A 21053-nucleotide genomic window follows, 5' to 3' on the forward strand; every position below is an offset into this window, starting at 1 on the left:
TTTAGACCCTGAGGTCTGTACTTTAGGCAGTTTAACAGGGCAGGTTTCATGGAGAAGATGGGGCTTGGGAAAGCAACAGACCTCTCCCCCGGTTGATGCAATAGAGTAGGGCTCTAAAGGCAGGAGTGATTAAGCTAGTGAGCACATTAGAATGTTTCTTTAGGTTATATGGGAGATGATGTTGAAAAGAAATTAGGGACAGAATGCAGAGGGCCTTAAATGATAAAGTTAAGTTTTGATTTGGGTTAAATTACCTAACTTTGAGTTTAGTTTCTTATGTGTGAAGTGAGGGGAATTGATTAGTAGATGGTCTTTCAAGCAATTTTCAGGTCTGACATGGAAATACAGATATCAATTTTCTGAATTTATTTTATCCTAAAGTAATGATGAGCCAGTTGAAACTCTTCATAAAGAATAACAGGGTAATATTAATACCTAACATTTATTGAGCACTTACTATGTGCTGGATACTGTGTTAAGCACTTTGGATTAGGCCGTTTAATTTTTACAAGTCTATGAACTAAATACTGTTGCCCTAATTTTTTCAGGTGGGTACTGACATAAAAAGTCTTAAGTGACCAGAATCACAAAGGTAGTGAGTGGTAGAACCTAGGCATATTAGACATAAGACTTCAAAACAATTTTTCTGGCAGTAATTTAGAAAATATTCTGATACAATGTATATGGCATTTGGTAGTGAGAAATTATATGTGGGGCATTTGGACTTGGTACTTGCAGCTTTTCAGTGTGAGGTGATGAGAACTTGAAGGTGATTGGAAGAAAGGGGATTAATTTGAGAGAGATTTTAAGGTGAGATCAGTAGGACTTGAATGATATAAAGTGGGGAAAAAGTTGAAATGAAGTCAGTTTTTTTTAGCGTGGGAGTTTGGGAGAATCAGCGCATCATGAACAGAAATAGTGAAGTCAGGAAGACAAGATGAATACTCAGGTGAAAATGAGAAGTTTGGTGTAGATATTTTAAGGGTGAAGAGAGGGTATGACACCTTCTTCTCAGCACAGTGAAACTGACCCATTCAGCTTTCAGTTTGAGGCAACTTTTCTTTTTCTTTAACCTGTATTTACTGAGGGTCTGTTATGTGTAAGTATCAGGCTAAAACACAGACATGTGTAAATGGTCCAAAGCCTCAGAAATGAGTAAAATTTGGAAACTATTAGAAAAGTCTAACATGGCTGACATTAAAACAGAAAGTCTGACTAGCTCAAAGGTCTTTAAGTATATGGAAGCACAGAACATTGGGTCCTTAAATCCTTTGATGTAAGTTGTGTGCACTATTTGTGTGTTTGTGTGTGAAAAGAAGTACATACATATCACACATACACACATGCACAGATACACAAGAAGGTGGTTTTTTTCATGCAGTGCAAGAAGGGAGAAGTCATTATGTTAAACTCTAGAATGAGGAATTTAGATATGAAAGAATTCCCTGACCAGGAGAATTGTTAATGTTATCATTAGACTGACAGCGAAGATGTGACAGTACTTTTTCTTATAGGTAGTTCAAGCTTTTGAGGAGGTCCTCATTTAAACATACCCCGCTGACCTGCCTGGGTTCTGAACACGTTGAGAAATAGAAAATCTAAAGACATAGTGAAAATATCTCTTACAAAAGAGGCTGGGGAGAAGCACAAGGCTCTCACCTGGGCAGGCAGTGGGCTGGCAGACCGGGCACCCCACCCAGTGTGTGTCAGGTCCACTGGGCTGAGACAGAGCCTGCTGCTGGGGAGGTAGAAGAGAACGGCGTCCTTATCAGGATCGTTCCCAGGCCAGGAATGATGATGAGGGAGTGCTGAGCTTTGCAAACCGCTTATTTTTCCCAGACTTGCTAATCACATCCGTCATGCTTCTTCACTGGGGAAGGGTGAGTTAAGGGGGATGGAGAGGCCTAAATACTCAGAGAAAAATCTCTCCTCCCAGAAGGCGGGAGTAGGTGAAAGGTACTGCACCTCTAACTTAAGAAAACATGATGTCTTCTACTTGAGATGTCTTAATTGTAAGAAAGAGGCAAGGAAGAGATGATCTTTCAAGGTCTTGTTCATCTTTGACCTGTAGAGTTATAATTCTGTGACTATCTAGAGGGATGCAGAGTGGGGCCTAATCTCCTGCCTCTGGTTCCTAAGCACAGGGGCTCTGTGTCTGCATTCCAGGAGGTCTGTTTCAGTGGTTAGATCCATGTTTGTCGTTGTCCTTAGTAGCTTAAAATGTAAGTTTGGGATACCATGAAATGTTTGATTTATAGGCCAGCAGGAATGGTGAGAAATACACCCAACGTTTGCAAGGAAATTCGGGCAATAGAGGTGTATGACAACTTGTGTGGTTTGCTGTCATCAATCGCTTGATGGTAAATTACTATTTGGGGAAAAGAAGATGCATTCTAATTTTAGATACTCCCTCAGGCTAAACTGCTCTCATTCATTAATTCACATATATTTACTGAGTGGCTTCAGAGTCAGTTTCTGGCACTGGAGAACTATAGTGAAGAGAAAAGATAAAAATCCCTGCCCTGGTGAAGGGATATGCTAGTAGGTATAAAGAAACAATGAACAAATAAACATATAAATAAGATTTAGAGTATGTGAGATGGTGACAAGTTTTGTGGAAGTAAAATGCAGAAGGGAGATAGTAATGAGACAGTTACTGGGGACAGGAAAGACCTTAATGCGAGGGTCAAGTTTAAGCAAACATCTGAAGGAATGGAGGGGTGAGCCACACAGCTGTCAGGGGGAAGACACTTTGGCAGAGGAAATGGTGAGCACAATGACCTTGAAATGTGAGAATTCCCAGTGCTGGCCCTTGTGAGCCATTTTTCTCTGAGTGGGATGGGTTTTGAGGAGAAGACATGATCTGTCATTGGCTCTGTTTTAAGGATAACCTGTGAAGGGGAAGATGGTGGTTTGGACTAGGGTAGCAGCAGGGGAGGTGGTGAGCAGTGGTCAGAGTCTGGAGATATTTTGAAGATAGGGTCAGTAGAATTCGTTAAAAGATTTGGTGTGTGGTGTGAGAAGAATTAAGGATGGTTTAGTCAAGTTTTTGGTCTGAGTAACTGGGAGGATAGCGTTGCCATTTACTGACAGGGGCAAGGAGGTGCAGGTTTGGAAGCAGGAAGGTAGGAAGTTTACTTTTGGAAGTGCTGAGGTACCTAGTGAATATCCACAGGGAGAGGATCCAGTGGCAATTGACTAGACGAGGGAAGATCTTATGGAGGAAGCCTGGGCTGGAGATGTATGATGGTGAAGGTATTCAAAGTCAGGAGACAAGATGAGTTCACCTCATCCTGGGAGGGTAGATGCAGAAGAGGAGAGTCTGGGACCAGGTCATGCAACACTGCAGTGTGTTCAGGTCATGAGAATAAAGGAACGTGAGGAGGGAGAATGGGAAGGGGAGACCACTGAGGAGAAGAGGAGAACCAGAAGAGAATGGTGTCTAGAAGCTAAAGAAAGGAAGTGTTTTAAGAAGGAAAGAGAAATAGAGTCAGATGCTGCTAATAGGGCAAGTAAGAAGATGGAGTCTCGACCATTGGTGTCAGCAACATGGGGTTACTAGTGACCTTGACAAGAGCGTGATTGGAGTGGGTTCAAGAAAGAACAAGCGTGGGAAGAGAGGAATTGGAGATATCTAATATACTCAATTTTTTTAAAGTGTTTTGCTATAAAGGGCAGTGAAATAATGGGAACTTAGCTAGAGGCAGATGTGGCATCAAGAAAGTTTTTTGTCAAAGATGGAAAATATGGCAGCTTATTAATTTACTGGTGGGAATGATCTAGTGATGGGAAAATTGATGAGGAAAGAAACTGAGGGCAATTGCTGAAGCCGTCTTGCAAAGGCAAGAGGGGCTAGGATGTGTACATGAACGGAGGCTTTGCTCTTAGGTGAGACAGAACCGCAGACAGTTCATCCATACTACCGGGGTCGGTGGGGGGAGGTGGGAATGGACCAGACAGGCACAGATGCCAGTGGGTTGTGCAAAATTCACTGCTTCTGAGTTATGCTTGGGTAATTAGTGACCACAATGTGGCTTTACAGTGGCCCCAGCTTTCTGTACTTGTGGAACTTACGGCTCACACAAACCTTTACATGCCTATTGCGGTGGCCCTTCAGCCACCCCAGCTGACAATTGTATAGTTTCATATTTTAAAATTGCGCCTGGGCACCATTTTAGTAAGTGACTAATTTACATTTAAGTTAAAATAGTTAAAATTTACTGAATCCTCTGGATAATCTCATTTAAACCTCTCATCAAACTTACGAAGTTGGAACTATTACTAACCTCTAGTTAACAACTGAGGATACTAAGCCTAAAGAAAAAATAAAGAACTTGCTCAAGTTCAGGTGTTGACTTTTCTGCTTTCTGGCACTGTAGTCTCTTCCTTGACCATAGGCTGTATTGCTTTGTGGAAGTATTTGGGCCTGTGAAATGTGTCATTTCTGAAAGCAGTAAATTAATGTTGATTTGCATATGTGATTGTAACCTGAGATTAAATACTTTTGATAGCTTTGAGCTTTATCCACCACCCCTTTATTTTTCTCCCCAAGACCAAGAATTTAAGAGCCTTTTAAAATAACTTTTTTTTTTTTGTGGTACGGGGGCCTCTCACCGTTGTGGCCTCACCCGTTGCGGAGCACAGGCTCCGGACACTCAGGCTCAGCGGCCATGGCTCACGGGCCCAGCCGCTCTGCGGTATGTGGGATCTTCCCGGACCGGGACACGAACTCGCGTCCCCTGCATTGGCAGGCGGACTCTCAACCACTGCACCACCAGGGAAGCCCTACAATAATTTTTGAAGGTACAATACAGGAAAAATAGGTTGGCTGGCTGCAGGTAGGCAGGATGTCATCATTCTTGTGGTAGTTTTCCTTAAAATCAGATCTTAACTTAGAAATTGACAGCAAGATGTTCCATCTATTCTTCAGTGAGTGAGAGCGTGATCTTCAGCATCGAGATGATCAGAATTGAAAATTTCCTTTGGCTCCTTGTTTGCTATGTGTCAGGCCTTCTAGGTCTGCTTTCTCATTTATAAACGAAGGGTAGTAATACCTACCAACTGTGATTGTTGTAAGAATTAGAGAAGGTATATTCTCAAGCACAAAGCAGAGTGCCTGATATTTATTCTGCAATAAATGGCAGGTGACTGGGTAGCTCCTTTGTACATTCCATTAACTACCATCCAGTGGGGCTAAATGTATCTTTTCCATTAATTCCCAACTGGAAAATGACTCATTCAGAGTTTAATTTCAAAAATGTTTCTTATGTGTACGTTTTAGGAATGGCTTATTATTTAACATTGGATAAGACAAAGCTCTATAGAAATGCACCATCTTTATTTTGAATAACAGTTCAGAACACATTGTCTGACAGTGGAAAAATGGACTCATCCCAGAGAATCTAGGGTGTATGGGTTTACTGTAAGCATGAAACTCCTATTGGGTGTGGAGGAGACTCCCTTCATTCTTCCTAAATTTTCTAGTTCTCCAGTCACTTATCCAGGCATCAGTATATTGTTTATAGACTTCAGTTGTGTGAATTCCCTTCAGTGGAGATGAGAAATCCATACATTAAATGAAGCATCGCTTTTCCTTCCCTTGACACAGTAAACCGATGGTTAAAGAAGGAGTTACAGCTGGAATTATTGGTGCAGCCAGATGCTCATGGGCCTTGGGTAGTAAGTCAGCACATGGAGCATCATAGATAAAGCAAATGTTCCCCAGTTACCTGCATTACTAACTTAAACATGTAAACAAATCCTACTGATAAGAGACCCTGGCAGGTACAAAATCTTATATTAGATGATACTGGAAACACTGAGTTGAATGGGGAGTTCCTTATCGTTAAGGAATTAATTTGGGGTTGGCTTTGTCCATCCACCTCCAAGAGCCCAATTCATCCATCCCCGTGGAAACTTTCCCCTCCATCAGTCTGCTTTTGTGACTCTTGAGTTCATTCCCTAAAATTTCAAGTTCTTTCTCTAAACCAGAATTTACAAAAGTATTTGCCAAGGATTTGGTTGTAAGGGAGACCGAATCTGTGTGCCTGTGCTCACCCCAATGCCTGGTGTAAGCCTTTGACTGTGATACAGAGAGCCTGTGAAGCAGGAATTGTGTTGCTGCTGTTCCCAGTGTGGAAGCCAGGCTTCACTCTACTCTGTGATATGACCACCCTCACTCCTCTGCTTAGTAAATATGTACAACCATTTTACTTACTCTGTGCATTTAATAAAGCGGGATATTTTGTTTAAATAACATCGGTCATTATAAGGGGCATAATGGTAACAAACATGGCACTCAAGGAATTTCCAAGTTGCAAAATACCTTCACTTGTCTTCTGGTACTTTACACTTTTTTTTTTTTTGAGTTATTTAAAAAGCAGGAAAGTAACGAAAACATAGTGATTCTATAAGGATACTTTAAGACCATAGGTTTTAGGTTCATTTATGGGCCTCATATGCTAATGTGTTAGATAACACGCATGAAGTTTCCATAGGTGAGCAGTATTTGTGAATCATATCATTTTTTCAGGGTACTTTATTATACTCCAGGACTAGTCTTAGGCTAGAATCATGAAGGTGGGGAAGTTTTAACTTGATGTTCTCAGAATTTCCTTTCCATGCATCCTTTCTTCATCCTTGTTGCCCTCCTCATTTCCTTCTGTCTTCAAAATCATTTCTGTTAAGGGAGAAATGGTTGATTTAATGTGTTATCTTTCCCCAGGATGTTTGCATTTCAGCAGACACAGTACTCTCATTTGGCTAAACTTGGGGAATTAAGTTCTAATTGTGAAATTCAGTTTAACATGTAAGTGGCCACGCGTGTTGTAAAGTGAACCCCAAATACTGAATTCATATTCAAATGAGTGTCTTTCCCATGTAAGGAATATGGTGCAAAATGACAATGCCATTTACTCTTGACTAACCAGTACTAGTGTATTCAGTTTATAGATGGTTATTTCTTCTTTTTTACTCCATTCTCCTCATTTGCTGAAAATGTTCTGTGATTTATGGGATACAACATGATGTAGCAGAGTGAGTGTGTGGACTTTGGAATATGACTTGGAGACATATCTGAGCTTCACAGTTATTTGACCTTGGACACACACCTCCTGAATCTCAGTTTCCTCACCTGTGAAGTATGATTGTTAGGGTTGGTATGATGGAAAAGATATGTATAAATTACCACACCATAAACTACAGTGTATAAATTACAGGCCAGTGGTAGATGTAATACAAAGTAGCTATGATGATTAGTATAAATTCTAGGATTCTTACAAGGAAAAAATTAAAACAATCAGAAAAAGGTTTTTCTATGTAATAGCAACTTTGTTAAAAGTTTGTAGCAGTTATCAGTTATGCCAATGATAAATCAACTGGGAGTATGTGTTGACTATAAGCACACCAGATACAGTTTATGGAAAGTTATTCTGTTCATATTCTCAAACATATAAATGAGATGAATATTCACATTGCAGTAAACTTTTTTTTTTAAATTAAGAAAATGATTCATTGAACACAGAGTTACCTAAATGCGTTTGAGAAATGATTTGAATTCTCAGAATTTACTACTTATGAGATGGTTCAAGAATATATTTATTATGCAAGTCGAGGTACGGTCTTGTGAGGTGGGCACTTGATGCCTATGTTATGTCCTCCTGTGTTCTCTTGTTACACAGGGTTCTACAATTCTATTTTTCACCCCACAGATCTACCAATAAAGAGACAGAGAGAGTATGAGCTGGTGACTCCAGTCAGCACAAATTTTGAAGGACACTATCTCTCCCATATTCTTTCTGCAAATCACAAAAAGAGGTCAGCGAGGGACGTGTCTTCCAACTCTGAGCAATTGTTCTTTAACATCACAGCATTTGGAAGAGATTTTCATCTGCGACTAAAGCCCAACACTCAGCTAGTAGCTCCTGGCGCTGTTGTGGAATGGCATGAGGCATCTCTGGTGCCTGGGAATATAACCGACCGCATTAATGATCATCAACCAGGAAGTGCTTCAGAAAGAATCTGGAAAACAGAGCCTTTGCAGACTAACTGTGCTTATGTTGGTGACATCATGGACATTCCGGGAACCTCTGTTGCCATTAGCAACTGTGATGGTCTGGTAAGACTCATTGCCTTTTGTGTCTGTGTGTTTGCAGGTGTTTGGGAGTGCAGCATGGCTTCAGCATGGTTTGGAAAGTAGAGGTGGAAAGAAAACCTCACTATTATATTTTAGGTTCAGGGAGAAGCATTAGAAAGCATTTTACTGACAAAGATGTGTGCTTTGGCTTAATTTGACATGAAGACAACATTAGTCTAAGAAACCAAACACAACTATTTTAGCATTCTTGGCTTATATGTTCACTTGTATAACACTGGGGATTTTATTTCCTTATTTATTTAAAATCATTCTGACAACTTTCTAAAGAAGTGTAGATTCCTTCAAAATGATAGTATTTCCCTTCTTATGTGGAAATGTTGGATATCCTCTTAAAGAAAGTATTTGAAAGCATTCTTTCGCTTCCCAAAGAATGCTAAAATGGGAAATGAGAAGCTCCTCTGTCAGAATTTGTTCAAATAGCATTACTCTATGGACATGAGATGTAGTTCTCTCTGTATTGTGGCTTTGATTCATTTTTTTCTTTATTTTTGAATAGAATACCCATATATGGCTCTTTAGTTTTGTGGATGAGGCCAGTAGTAACTGATCCTTCTTCACATGCTGTGAAGATGGGAAGTATTTTTATTTGTTTTGTATCTCCAGATGTTATTTGAAAAGTGTGTCAATGTTTATGTCTCTTCCATTCACAGTTGACTTCAAGTCTTTGTTCAGAAAGAGCAACCATTTTTCTTTCTATGGTTGCCAGGCTGCTGTTTCTTGGGAGTTCAGAGCTATTGTCTTTGTTTTGTCTCTCTTCTGGGAGTTCTCAAAATATTCCTTGCGTTCCTTCTACCTTGGCTAGTCCCCCAACAATACCTTGAATCTTCTGCCACTGTCCTCTCTATGCATAAGCAGAACCCAAAGGAGTTATGATACCATATGTTTTTATCCAAGGCTGGTGGATTAATGGTTGTAAGCTTTATTTTGGGGTCTTGTACTGCCTCTTGATGTTCTGTGGGGTTTTAGAAGTCAGGATGGAAAACTGAATAGAGCATGTGTGGCAGGTCCAGATCTCCAAGTTGGACTCTTGTCCGTTTTGGACCACACTGTCACATTTAGTGCTGGACCATGCCCTTCGGTTTGAAGACACAAGGAATCTCTCAAATTCCTCTCATTCCACACAAACATTGAATAGGTCTGAATTAACTAAGTCATTGAATAAAACAATAGATAGTGCTTTCTAAAAAGACTAAGTTTAAAGTATTCACTAAGAGAGGTTGATTCAACACTACCAGGATATAAAAAGAAATAAATTATTTTAAAAAGGTACTGTTTTATAGTACTTCTAAGTAAAATATACTGATTATTTAATTTAGTGTTATTTTTAAGTTTTACAGCATAAAAAGATTATTTTTTATCTCCTTGGTTAAGATTGAAGCTTGAGCTAGAAGACTTGAAGCTTGAAAATCAGTTTAAGGAAGGCAAAAGGCAAGGAAATTATTTTAATGCGTTATCATAGTGATTTTTAAACCCGACTTAGCAATCAGTAATTTTCTTACTGTACATGTCAAATTATCTAGTTATAGATACAGAAATCTGGGGCAATAGCAAGTTGCTGTAAGGAAGAGGAAAATAGATATGGAGTTTGAATGAACATTGATTATTAGGATTAATTTCTCATTTTTAAGATATGGTGTTAACTGTTGGCATCATGTGTATGTTGATATAGCGTGTGTGTGTGCGCGTGTGCACATCTCTACCAGTGTAAACCGCAAGTATTCATTTGTTCCATTCTTTGATCCATTGATTAATTAATTAATTAAAAGATATTTCTGGGAAGCCAGTTACAGGTCAAGCACTATTCCAAGCATTGTGAAATGGTGACAGGAATGATCCCAATTACCATCCTCATGGAGCTCAAAGATGTTAAATTTGCCACAGATGTTAAGTGCCAAAATATCTGGTATACATGTATGTGTGTGTTTATATTAGACATACATATTAGAATCATGTTTAACTTAAAAAACTGTGGTATAAGGAAGTATCTTCTGGAGAGATTTTATGAATGGGGACAGAATTTCGAACCAGACATAAGTGGCCCAGGCCTTGCACTTGATGCAGGAAGAGGGTGGTGTCTAGCCTACAGCAGGCAGTGCTGCCTATGTGGGTGTACAGAAACAGAAGCCTCTTCTAGAGTTTCCAGCTCATAGCAGCTATGGAGGAAGAGTAAAGATGATGGCAGGAAGAGAAGCACGGTTATAGAGAGCAGATCAATACATTAGAGTGATAACACCAGTGGCTACTTCATTAAGCTGGGGACAGGTTCTTAAAATCGCAGAATTGCATTGGACAGGATAAGCTCCTTAGCAGACATGAAGTAGGAAGTAAAATTGATGGGAATATAAATAAATTTGGCTGATTAGCTGATTCCTAAACCTTTTTTGTTCCTTTAGCTTGCTGTGTAGGGATTTGGGTTTGACCTTCTTGAACTTAGGAAGGGAAGCAGGGATACTGAGATAACATAGATGCCTGAGGATTAACCTGATGGGCTATAAAGCCATTGCCCTGGGAAGCTCCAGGATTATAATCAAATCCAAGTTGTCCTAGTAGAAAGCACAGCCACTCCTGCCTTAAAAATACCAATGGGAACATCTCTGCCCAGAAACCATTAGGTTAAGTCCCCTGCTATGGAAAAGAATGCCAGTGAAGCCCTATCTGGTTGGTTGCATTTTAGACTGGTGTAGATGGGGGTCCAGTGATCTGGTTTTCTACATGCGTCCTTTGATCTCTTGCTCATAGGGAGCAGCTACAGGTATTTATTTTTCACTGAGGTTGGAAAGTTCTTAGCGTGGCCTTCTCCCTGAGTGAAACTCCTTACCTCTTTTTCGCTAATACTGCCTTGTGGCATACTGTGTATGTTTGAAATGGGCAGTGCTCTGAGACAGAATTAATTTGTATTAAACAGAATGCTTTAGTTTAAGTTAAAAAAGCAGTACTATGCAAAATGTGTCCATAGACTCAGGTTTGTGACAAGATAAATACGGAAGGTGAGACTATATAAAGAAACGTTTTTGACAGTTTGACAGAGTTATATTTGCATTGGGCCTATTAATAATAAAAAAAGTTGGGGCTGGTGTTTTGTGTCTTGTTTTTTCATTTTATTTTTCTACTAATTAGTTTTCCTTGTATTTTACAAAATTATCAGTCCAAGACCAACTGGGGAGAAAGGAAACTGTTTATTCACCCCAGATAGTTTGAAAAGCAAGCAGTAATGCTTAGCTGTTTTTCTCTCTCTAGACATTAGAAACTTGACTGAAAGAGTCAGTAGAGTCTGCTTATTCCAGGTAACTCTATGAAATGATCACAGGAAAGGTCCTTTAACATGGGCATTATTGAGGAGGACAGAAAAATGCCTTGAGTGATATATCCAGATCCGAGGTCTAGAATGTGATCTAGACATAGATATGCGTAATAACTAAAATATTATTCTGTGGGTTTCTGAAATCAACATCAAAGTGTTCTGCATGAACGAATTGACAATGATTTTCACCCAGTGTGGCAAAGAACAATATCTCTTCCCGTCTAGCATGACCTTTTCTGACTCTTTGCCAAGATTACTTTTTTTTTAACATCTTTATTGGAGTATAATTGCTTTACAATGTTGTGTTAGTTTCTGCTTTATAACAAAGTGAATCACAAGATTATGTTTTACGAGTGACAGCTAATTCTTCACCAGTTGCAGCGTTATGCCTGCTCTAGTCTACCCACTTATAGGTGAGAATTGTTACAATATTCAAACATGGAGTTGTTCTTGTTTTCTGACAGCATCCAATTTTTAAAAAGCCTGCTTCTCTAGACCCTTCTCCAAATTACCCAACCAAAGCCTAATCGTGTTAATAGGTTCTTTCTAAAGCTCTCTCACTGACATGCTCACAGGTCCCTTTGGTGTGTGTTCTGGCTCTGTGCAACATGTAATAAACCCAGCTTGTCAACTGCAGATGTGCTCCCAGTGGTCTGTGGCTGGAGGCTGTTGACATGCTTTGCCTCTCTGCTTCTGTGTCTCTGAGGTGAGAGTCCAGTGGTCAGGAGTCATGGTGATGGCAGGCGTTTCACACACTTCTGAGTGGGAAGACACTTCTGGCTGAGAATCCCAGCTGAAAATAGATTTTTTTATTCCATAGAGCCCTGGCATTTGCCCTGTAACACGATTAAATCTCCCCTGTGTGTAGTGGCGGCTCACAGTCATACTTTGTGGTCTTCAGATTTGCCAAAATAAAGGGTTATTTGGTTAGTAGGCTTTATGTCATGTATTCATAACATAATGAAACTGGATTTTTCTAGACTTGCTAGAACAATATTACTTTGTTAATTCCCCTGGATTACATCAGAGGAAACTGGTTGGGAGTGGAAGAACTGAGTGATGATGGCTATTTTGGGTTATCCAGCTCAGTGATTTCCTTGTGGGCTGACCTTATGATCAAGGGAGTTTATCTAGGACAGAAGTTTTCAATATTTTTTAACATTTGGAATTCTTCCTCCAAATGAAATCACTAGGGGTTATCTAATAAAATAATATGTAAAATGGATAAACTCAGGAAAGGCCTGGTAAAAACACAGGTGGGAGATGCTCTTCCTCCTAGTTTCTCTTCCTCCTGCCTTGTTCTCACGCAAGACCACTCTTAGGCCTCCTGAGGCATCTAATGGGAAATCTTCACTGTTAGGGCAGGGGGTCTTGGAAGCTTGAAGTTAACAACTTGGGAACCATAAGCAGAACCTTTTTCTAAAATATCTGATAGTCACATCTGGTTAGTATTGGAGGTAACTTACCCTTTTTAGATTTGGAGTGTGCATGGCCAAACGAAGTCTTTGTGGACAACTGCAAACTTATAAAGAAAACAGCCTTAAGACTTCCCTGCCTCAAGACTTTTACTTTAGGATTTGGTCCCTTCAGAAACATGTCCTCGCTATGCCTATTTCAGTAAGTCCAGCTGCAGAAGCACTTTGTAAAAAGACTATTTTAAAAAGTATTATGAGCCAGTGTGCTTGGGATTGAGAACATTTGCCTAGTAATTATGAAAAATAGTGATACTAAAAATAGATACAAATCTGTAGCTATTTATAGTGGACTTAGGGTTTTCAAGGACTGATCTTTAGATGTTGACATTTGAACATCTGCTTTTATGAGGAGAACCTGATCTCTAAAGGCCAGGTGCCTCCCACCTTTTTCTCCCATGAAATGTGTCTATGGAAGGTGTCATGTGTTTATTGATGGGACAGAGGGAGATTTGCGTCTTCACTGTTTACATGCTGATTTAAGAGATCTTAGTAGGTCTGGGGAAAAAAGGACTGGAAACTTGTTTTACTTCTAGGCACCTACACCAGGCTGTTTTAGCAGTGCAGGATTAGAAGATTCTCAAAGCTTCTATATCCTTTAATTTCCATTAGTAGAAGGGAAAAAGTGGGTACCAGTCCACTAGCTTAACTACTTTGGGAGAAACAGTACCATAACAAGCCTCATTGCTTCTCCTGAGATTTGGTCAAGCCATGGCCCATGGGAGCTGACAGTATTAATCCTAGTTGTGAGTGGTACCTGCCTGTGCTGAGTCTTGCTGGATCTGGGCTATTGGTTACATTTCCCACCGTGCCTCCTTTCTCAAATAGATAGGCAGCCAGTTTGTGCTTATCTGGGGTGAAGAAGGAAGGTTTGGCAAAGTCTTTGATCATTTTCACATTTTGCATCTAATTTGCATAAACCCCAAATCATACATATGTCAAGCCTTTTCCAAAGTTTTTGGCTATATTTCTCTTGTGTGATTTTGAAAATATTTCTTTTTAATACTTATTTTGTAATTAATTTAAACTATTCATGTTTATTTATGAGTACCACTTGTTCAGCGTATGATTTGATTTACATCAATTTGATTATGATTTATTTCCCATTGTCTTCTCTATCTTTGGTATAGTAAATTTTTAAATTAAGTTTAAAGATGAGCTAAAAGTTGGGAAAAAGGTGAATGTGATATTACACATCTTTCTTTGTGTAGGAATGGAAAAACAGAAAATAAAAGGGGAGGGGAAGTTGGCCTGGGAAGTAATGCTTCCATTCTTCTCCATGCAGTGGCAACTAGGACTTCATTATAACTTGAATACAGATTTTTAAAGATACTCAAAAAAGGCTTTAAGAACTGTGAAAATAGTGCTGACCACATCTTTAATATCTTCTTCTCGGTAAATTATCATTAAAACAAGAACAAAAGCACAGCGAGATGTTGATATGATGCCTTTGTGCATAATCAGGCTTTGAGGTCATAGAGTTCTTGCAGAGTAAACCCAGCCTCAAGGTCCTCAACTGCAAAAACTGTTACTCCTGTGACAATCTTTGCTTCTAGGAATACTGATCAAGTTAATAAAGCTTTCTGAAGTGCTAGGATATGCAAAATGCTAGACTGATTGCTGTGGGGAATACTGAGGTAAGCCAGGCATTATCCTTGTCTTCCAAGAGTACTGGAAATAAGGTATGCAAACGTAGAACCAAAGTACAAGGCCGAATGTTTTAAATACTCTAAGACTGGGATAGATGACATGTGAGAGTCTGAATGGTGGAAAGAATATTTATGCTTGGAAAGATAGTAGAAGGCTTCCTGGAGAAAGCAATATTTGTGATACCAGACAATTGAAAAGATAACCATATATGTTAAAGTGATCACCAATGATGGTAGAGGTTGGGGTGGGTAGGAAGAGGAGCCTCTGAGGGAGGTAGGAGATATTTGTGATGGCCATAAAAATGAAGAGAGGGTGCGGTAAGTTGATTTCATGAACTTTATAATATATGTAATGAATATATGGGAGAGCCAAGGTAGTCTTGGTCAGTATTTAGCTGAATATAGGAGCAAATATAATACAAAAGGGAGAGAGAGAAAAGAGAAAGGATAAAACCTGGTGATGTTTATTAAGACCAAATTCAGTGACCATGTAGTTGATATTGACAGGCTCGCATGCGCATTCAGGATGAGAGAAGGGCAAGGATTTGTATTCCTTGATTATGTTGCTTTTCTTCACAGAAGGGTTTTGCTGAAGTCATGGGCTTTTTCTCTGGAGTTTAGGGAGGTATTTTTCTCAGTAACTTTTTTCTAGAATTTGTTCCCAAAATTTTATCTGAGAGGATTTGGAAGTTGATTTTGAAAAATCTGACTTCTTCTCCTATCATCTGGGTCCTTCAATCTTTCAAGTTTGGTGAATTTCGTGCCTTATTTAGTAAACCTCCTTCTATAGCTGTAATTCTTCCATCTGAAATGTTCTCCTTTCTTACTGTGTTTACTGTATGGTTCTATCCCCTACTTCTTCCTATTCTCTAAGGAGTATTTCTAATGTTGTTTTAGTGATTTTTGCTTACAGCATAAAGTGTAATTTGATCAAGTTTACCTAACTCTCATAAAACAAGACACACAAAATACGCTGTTAGTGAATGAGTCGATTTCGATATTAAATCCCATTTTATTTTATGTCATTTAACATATCTACTATATGTACGTGTGTGTATGGAAATACATATATATGTTTATATACACACACATAAGCATACACATATGCACACATATATATGAAAAACCATAGAAAAGGTAGAGAAAAATCAATGTTTCGTTAAATATTTTGATTCAAAGACTGTTGACAATATTTGTTGTTAGGTCTTTAGAGTTGATGGCAGAGCTGGAATGGCACTCAGGTCGACTGACAGCAAAGCACCTAGCAGTTCTGTTACCCCAGGTTACCTAAATATGCTCCTTACGATGTGGATGGTTGACAAGGAGGCATGACATGAATTAACTTGTATGTTTTTAATACTGTTAGGAATGTAGAGAGATTAATTAGAAATACAATTGAAAAGGGAGATTTTATCTTACGATTGTCAGCCTATCACAGTGAAATTGAAAAAATATTTAGAATAAAAAACTCAATTGTACTTTTTATTAAGGTTGGCAGACTTTGAATTCTCTATCTCTAAAATAAGAAATTTTAAACAGTTGGTATTTTTTTCAAACATTTATTTTCAAAGGAGTTGATTAATTTTTGATCAGTATTAGACTACATTAAACATATCAAGAGATCATTGCTCTTATTGTAGTTGAATTGTCAGTCCTTTGATAAACAGGTTCAAATACTCCATAATTATAACAAATTTCTAAAAATTCTATTTTATTGATTGAAGAAATAAGGATATATGATTGCACTTAATGTCTAACTCCAGAGTCAGTAATATTTAAAAAAAAGAAGGGATATTATATAGCCTGAAGGGTTTTGAAAAGCATTGTCTAGATTGTTATAGCTTACTTTTATAAAATGTTTAGAAGATACCCAGTGTAGAGTTTTGTAGCGAGAATAATCAGTAAACACCAATGAAGAGAAATAGTGGCCAAGCTATTTAGAGTTATGATACTTTGGAAGAGTTCAGTTTGGTAAAATGCCATTGATGACAGAAGTCAAACTTTTGTAAAGTGGTTTAGGGAGATGGTTCATGTTGGGAGCGGGCATGGTATTGGTTTAGAATCAGACAAACCTGAACTCCACTTCTGGTTCTACTACCTACCAGTTTGTGACTTTAAACAAGTTGTTTAACCTTGTGGAAGTCTCTTTCCGTCAGTAAAGAGGAGAAAGTAATGCTTGTTATGTTGAGGGCTTACAGAATATTAATGCATGTTTCACACAGCCTGGCTCTGAGAAGTCGATGATTGTTACTACAATCCCTTTCTTTCTTTTTCCATTTATTATAATTATTTGTCCTTAATATTTTGTGATTAATAATAATGATGTTGATTTAGTTTGCAAAGTAAAAAAATGTGCTGCAGTTACCCAACTCAGCCTGTGACCTAACTTGTGGAAAATACAATCTTCTATGAAGTGAATACTTTGGTGAAAATCCTGTAATTTTCAGATGACCTTCTCCACTTGATGCAGGACTCGTTTAGCATCACCTTCTCTGAGGGATACTCTAATCTGTGTTCTCCTGAAGACCTCTAAGGATGGGAAACTCACTAATTTTCATCTTATTTATATATAGCTCTGCCATATAGAAAGTTCTTTCTTAGGTTCTACTTAGAAATATAAAGTGAAAATACCTTGTTCCATGTATTAGATTCTTCAGAGGTGACAAAGATATAGTGACTGTGATTGACCTCTTATTGTTGTTATTATTATAATACTTCAGTTTTATGCAGTTGACCACTAATCATTCAGTGCATTACACAGCACACAACTTCTGCTTTAGGAAACATTTCCCTTTAGTGGTGTGATATAGCCCATACCCTGGCTGGAATGGCATTAATGAGGCATTAGTCATAATTTTAACATACTTCTTAGGCTTTTCATTTTGGTCAGATATTTTAAATTATGAACCTCAGAGTGAGACATTTTGGGGATAGTGATAAAGAGTTCTATGGCATTAGGTGGTATATACTGTTGTTCAGAGTCTTGTTTTCATATTTCTTTTATTTGGTGATAGTAGTTAATATGCTATCTTATATCTGTTTTTGTTTCCAGTCTAGAGTCTTCCATGAAAAAAAAAAGGCTATAAGTCTATGGAGGCAGTTGGGGGGGATGGAGATAAAGGTGGCATGGTGGGTCCCTAGCTCCAGCTACCAGAAAATGCATTTTTGAACTTAAATGGCGTTATCAAAGTAGATTTTTGAGGTCTTTGTGAGTATTTTGATTAGCTGATAGGACTTTCCAACCCCAATTTAAAACATAGGAGGTTTCTGGAAGGCCTTCCTCTGCCTGGTGATGTCCCTAAAAGTAGAAGATCTTTAGAGTGAGAGGACTGTGCTATTAGATACTTGGGTGTCATGTGAACATAGAGGGACCCAGTCTGAGCATGTAAGCCCAAGAGAAAAGGAAGAACAGCACTTAGTGAGAGATTCTGCAAACATTAGCAACCCAAACACAGTGGGAAACGTTTTATTTAGCATTATCTGTGAAACATGATGCTTTTAACATAGTGATGGGAATCTTGCAGTAATACTTCTTTTGGGCTTACAGGATATTTGATCTTGCTTATAGGGTGCCAATATTTCATGCTTTCCTGCCTGGCTTCATATAGTGCTTTATTTTGCATACCTGGCTCTGAGGATGGTATTAACTGGCTGCCAGGACAAGAAGGCAGACCAAGCATAGTGATGTGGGTCCAGGTAAAATTAAGTCACTGTAAGATCTCTGTTTCTGTTTGGTCAGCTGCACGTCATTTTCACCTTCGGCTTCAACTGTGGTACCACACCAAGACTTAGCATAATGATGAGGGAAGTCTCTGAGCCTATTTATTGGCCCTAGCCATTAACCTAAAATTTTCTGGGAGAGGCCTTTTTTTATATGCTGTTCTTGGAAAAATTTTAGAAACTTGTTAACCTATGAGGATGTTATAAAATTTGAACTGTACCCATGAAACTACCTGGGTACTCTTCCCCATACTTAAAAATTAAGGGTTTGAATTAGATCAGTGATTCTTTTTGTTCTGCCTGTTGGATGTTATGTTTTGAAATACTTTGTAAACTGGTTAAAATATTTATTAAGTAATTAAAAATTTTACCTATCTGTTAATGATCAAAAATATACAAAATTGCTGGTCAAAATTCCCAGTGAGTACAAATTATTCTCTCTCCGTACTGGTTGATGATCTTTTCACATGAAAAGCTTAAATTACTCGTAGACCTGTACCATTCTGTTCAGCCTTATGACACAGTGACAGTCATTCCCAGATCTTTGTTATTGCCTCCACTGGTTCCTAAGAGCCCAGAGATCTAAAATTAGGAAACTGTTGACTATAAGCTTCCTGCGATTCCTTCTAGAACTGATGTTCTGTGACTCTGTGACTAAGTTTGTATTCTATTTATCCTTAGGGACTGTGCATTCCTGGCCAAGGAAGAAATCAAAACGTCACACTGACCATTATTTATTGATCATGGTCTGGAGTGGAAATTGCATGTATGAGTGTTATTTTTGAGATATGGTTACTTTATAATAATGCTTTTTCTGTTTTTTAAAATTTATTTTTAATCCACTAACTATGAAAAAATCCTGTGTTCTAGAAAGCTCCAAAGAACCTAACTGCTATTACAGTTTTGGGCGATGTTATAGCTTGACTCCTAATGAAATGTGGAAATTATCAGAGTAGAGAGAAATCTGTCTACCTACCTACCTACCTACTTACCTATCTCTCTATCTACACACATATGTGTATATGTGTGTATATATGTATATATATACAGAGAGAAATATATTTATATTTTTATAAAATATTAAGAGCTTGGCTGTGTGACTTGGCTATGCTGTAGGGAGAGTACCGAGTTACCTCAACATAGGAATGTGTATCAGCTCTACTGATGGAGCCATTTTCCTGGGAGAGTTCCTCATAGGTTGCATTTGAGGAATAGGCGGCTTTTAGGAAGCTGTGAATCATGGTTCTCCACAAGGGGCCTCTAACCTTAGTGCACATCAGAATCTCCTGAGGGCTTGTTAAAACATAGCTTGCTCATAGCCACCTCAGAGTTTCTGATTTAGTTGGTCTGCGTAGGGACCTGAAAATTTATACTTCTAACCCATTCTCGGTTAGTGCCAGACACCGTAACTCAACTGTCTGTTTCTTGTTTATGTGCAATGACACTGGATACTGGCTTTCCCCAGCTGACCTGCTTTCTCGGGTAAGGAATTTGAACTTTTTTCTTTGGTTTGTAATACCGTCTTGGCTCTTGCCCCCCTGCCCAGTCATCATCGCAGCCAGTCTGACTCAGCACCCATCAGTCCCAGATTGGATTAACTGTGTTCAACCACAACTTCCTCTCTTGGTCCCCTTGCCTGGAGGCTACATGTACATTGGAAGCACTGGTGAGCACCATCTCCCCAGGCCAAGTTCTGGCAGAATACAGAAACTGTGAACTTGGACAAACTACTTACTGTGTCTGATCCTTAGATTCCTCTTTTGATTCATGTAAAGATTTCCCAGTGGTAGGTAGAGCTTTGAAGTGTATCCTCATTTTAATTTATTCAGTAGCCAATAGTCACTACGAAGTGCTTGCAAGTTTCTAAAGTCACTTTGCTTTCAAGACTGGTGGTGGGGCTTCCCTGGTGGCGCAGTGGTTAAGAATCCGCCTGCCAATGCAGGGGACACGGGTTCAAGCCCTGGTCTGGGAAGATCCCACATGCCACGGAGCAACTAAGCCCGTGCGCCACAACTACTGAGCCTGTGCTTTAGAGCCCGTGTGCCGCAACTACTGAAGCCCGTGAGCCACAACTACTGAGCCCATGAGCCACAACTACTGAAGCCCGTGTGCCTAGAGCCCGTGCTCCGCAGCAAGAGAAGCCACCGCACTGAGAAGCCCGCGCACTGCAACAAAGAGTAGCCCCCTCTCGCCGCAACTAGAGAAAGCCTGTGTGTAGCAATGAAGACCTAACGCAGCCAAAAATAAATAAATAAATTTATAAAAAAATATATATTTAAAACAAAAAAAGAACTGGTGGTAGAACTGTGCCATGGGGCAACACGGAGACCTTGAGATCTTCAGTTGTCCTGTGTTTTAACAATCTGGGGCCATCACACTTTGTGGGCTCTCATGAGTCAACCTTGTATTCTGTCCATACACCAGCTCAGTGCTACACTGAGCTATAGTTACATTCTCGACCTAGATGATCTCATGTGATTTTATGGCTTCAAATACCATCAAGCAGTAATGACTCTATGTGTCTGGCCCTGACCTCTCCTCTGAGCTCTAGATTTGTGTGTGTGTTCTGCTGCCCATTCAACTTCTCCACTTGGATGTCAGATAGCCATCTCAAATTTAACAGGGCTGAAGGTCATCCCTTGACAGCTACCCCTGCGTGACTTCCTCCACAGAGAAAAGTTTGGGCCCTAATTCTCAGGCCAAAAACCTAGACTTATGCTAGACTCCTCTTTTTCCTCATTTCTTTCATAAAATCC

The 21053-nt window shown here is 39.1% G+C and overlaps 1 protein-coding gene across 1 annotated transcript in view; it reads left to right on the top strand.

The window, feature by feature from the left end:
* Positions 1-21053, top strand: part of ADAMTS3 (ADAM metallopeptidase with thrombospondin type 1 motif 3) — a 289212-nt gene that overhangs the window by 12898 nt on the left and 255261 nt on the right. Inside the window, exon 3 of the mRNA XM_060147233.1 lies at positions 7710-8116. Within this exon, the coding sequence (XP_060003216.1) occupies positions 7710-8116 (407 nt within the window). The remainder of the gene's footprint in view (positions 1-7709; positions 8117-21053) is intronic.

Source organism: Lagenorhynchus albirostris, chromosome 4 (assembly GCF_949774975.1).
Source record: "Lagenorhynchus albirostris chromosome 4, mLagAlb1.1, whole genome shotgun sequence".
Taxonomy (NCBI): domain Eukaryota; kingdom Metazoa; phylum Chordata; class Mammalia; order Artiodactyla; family Delphinidae; genus Lagenorhynchus; species Lagenorhynchus albirostris.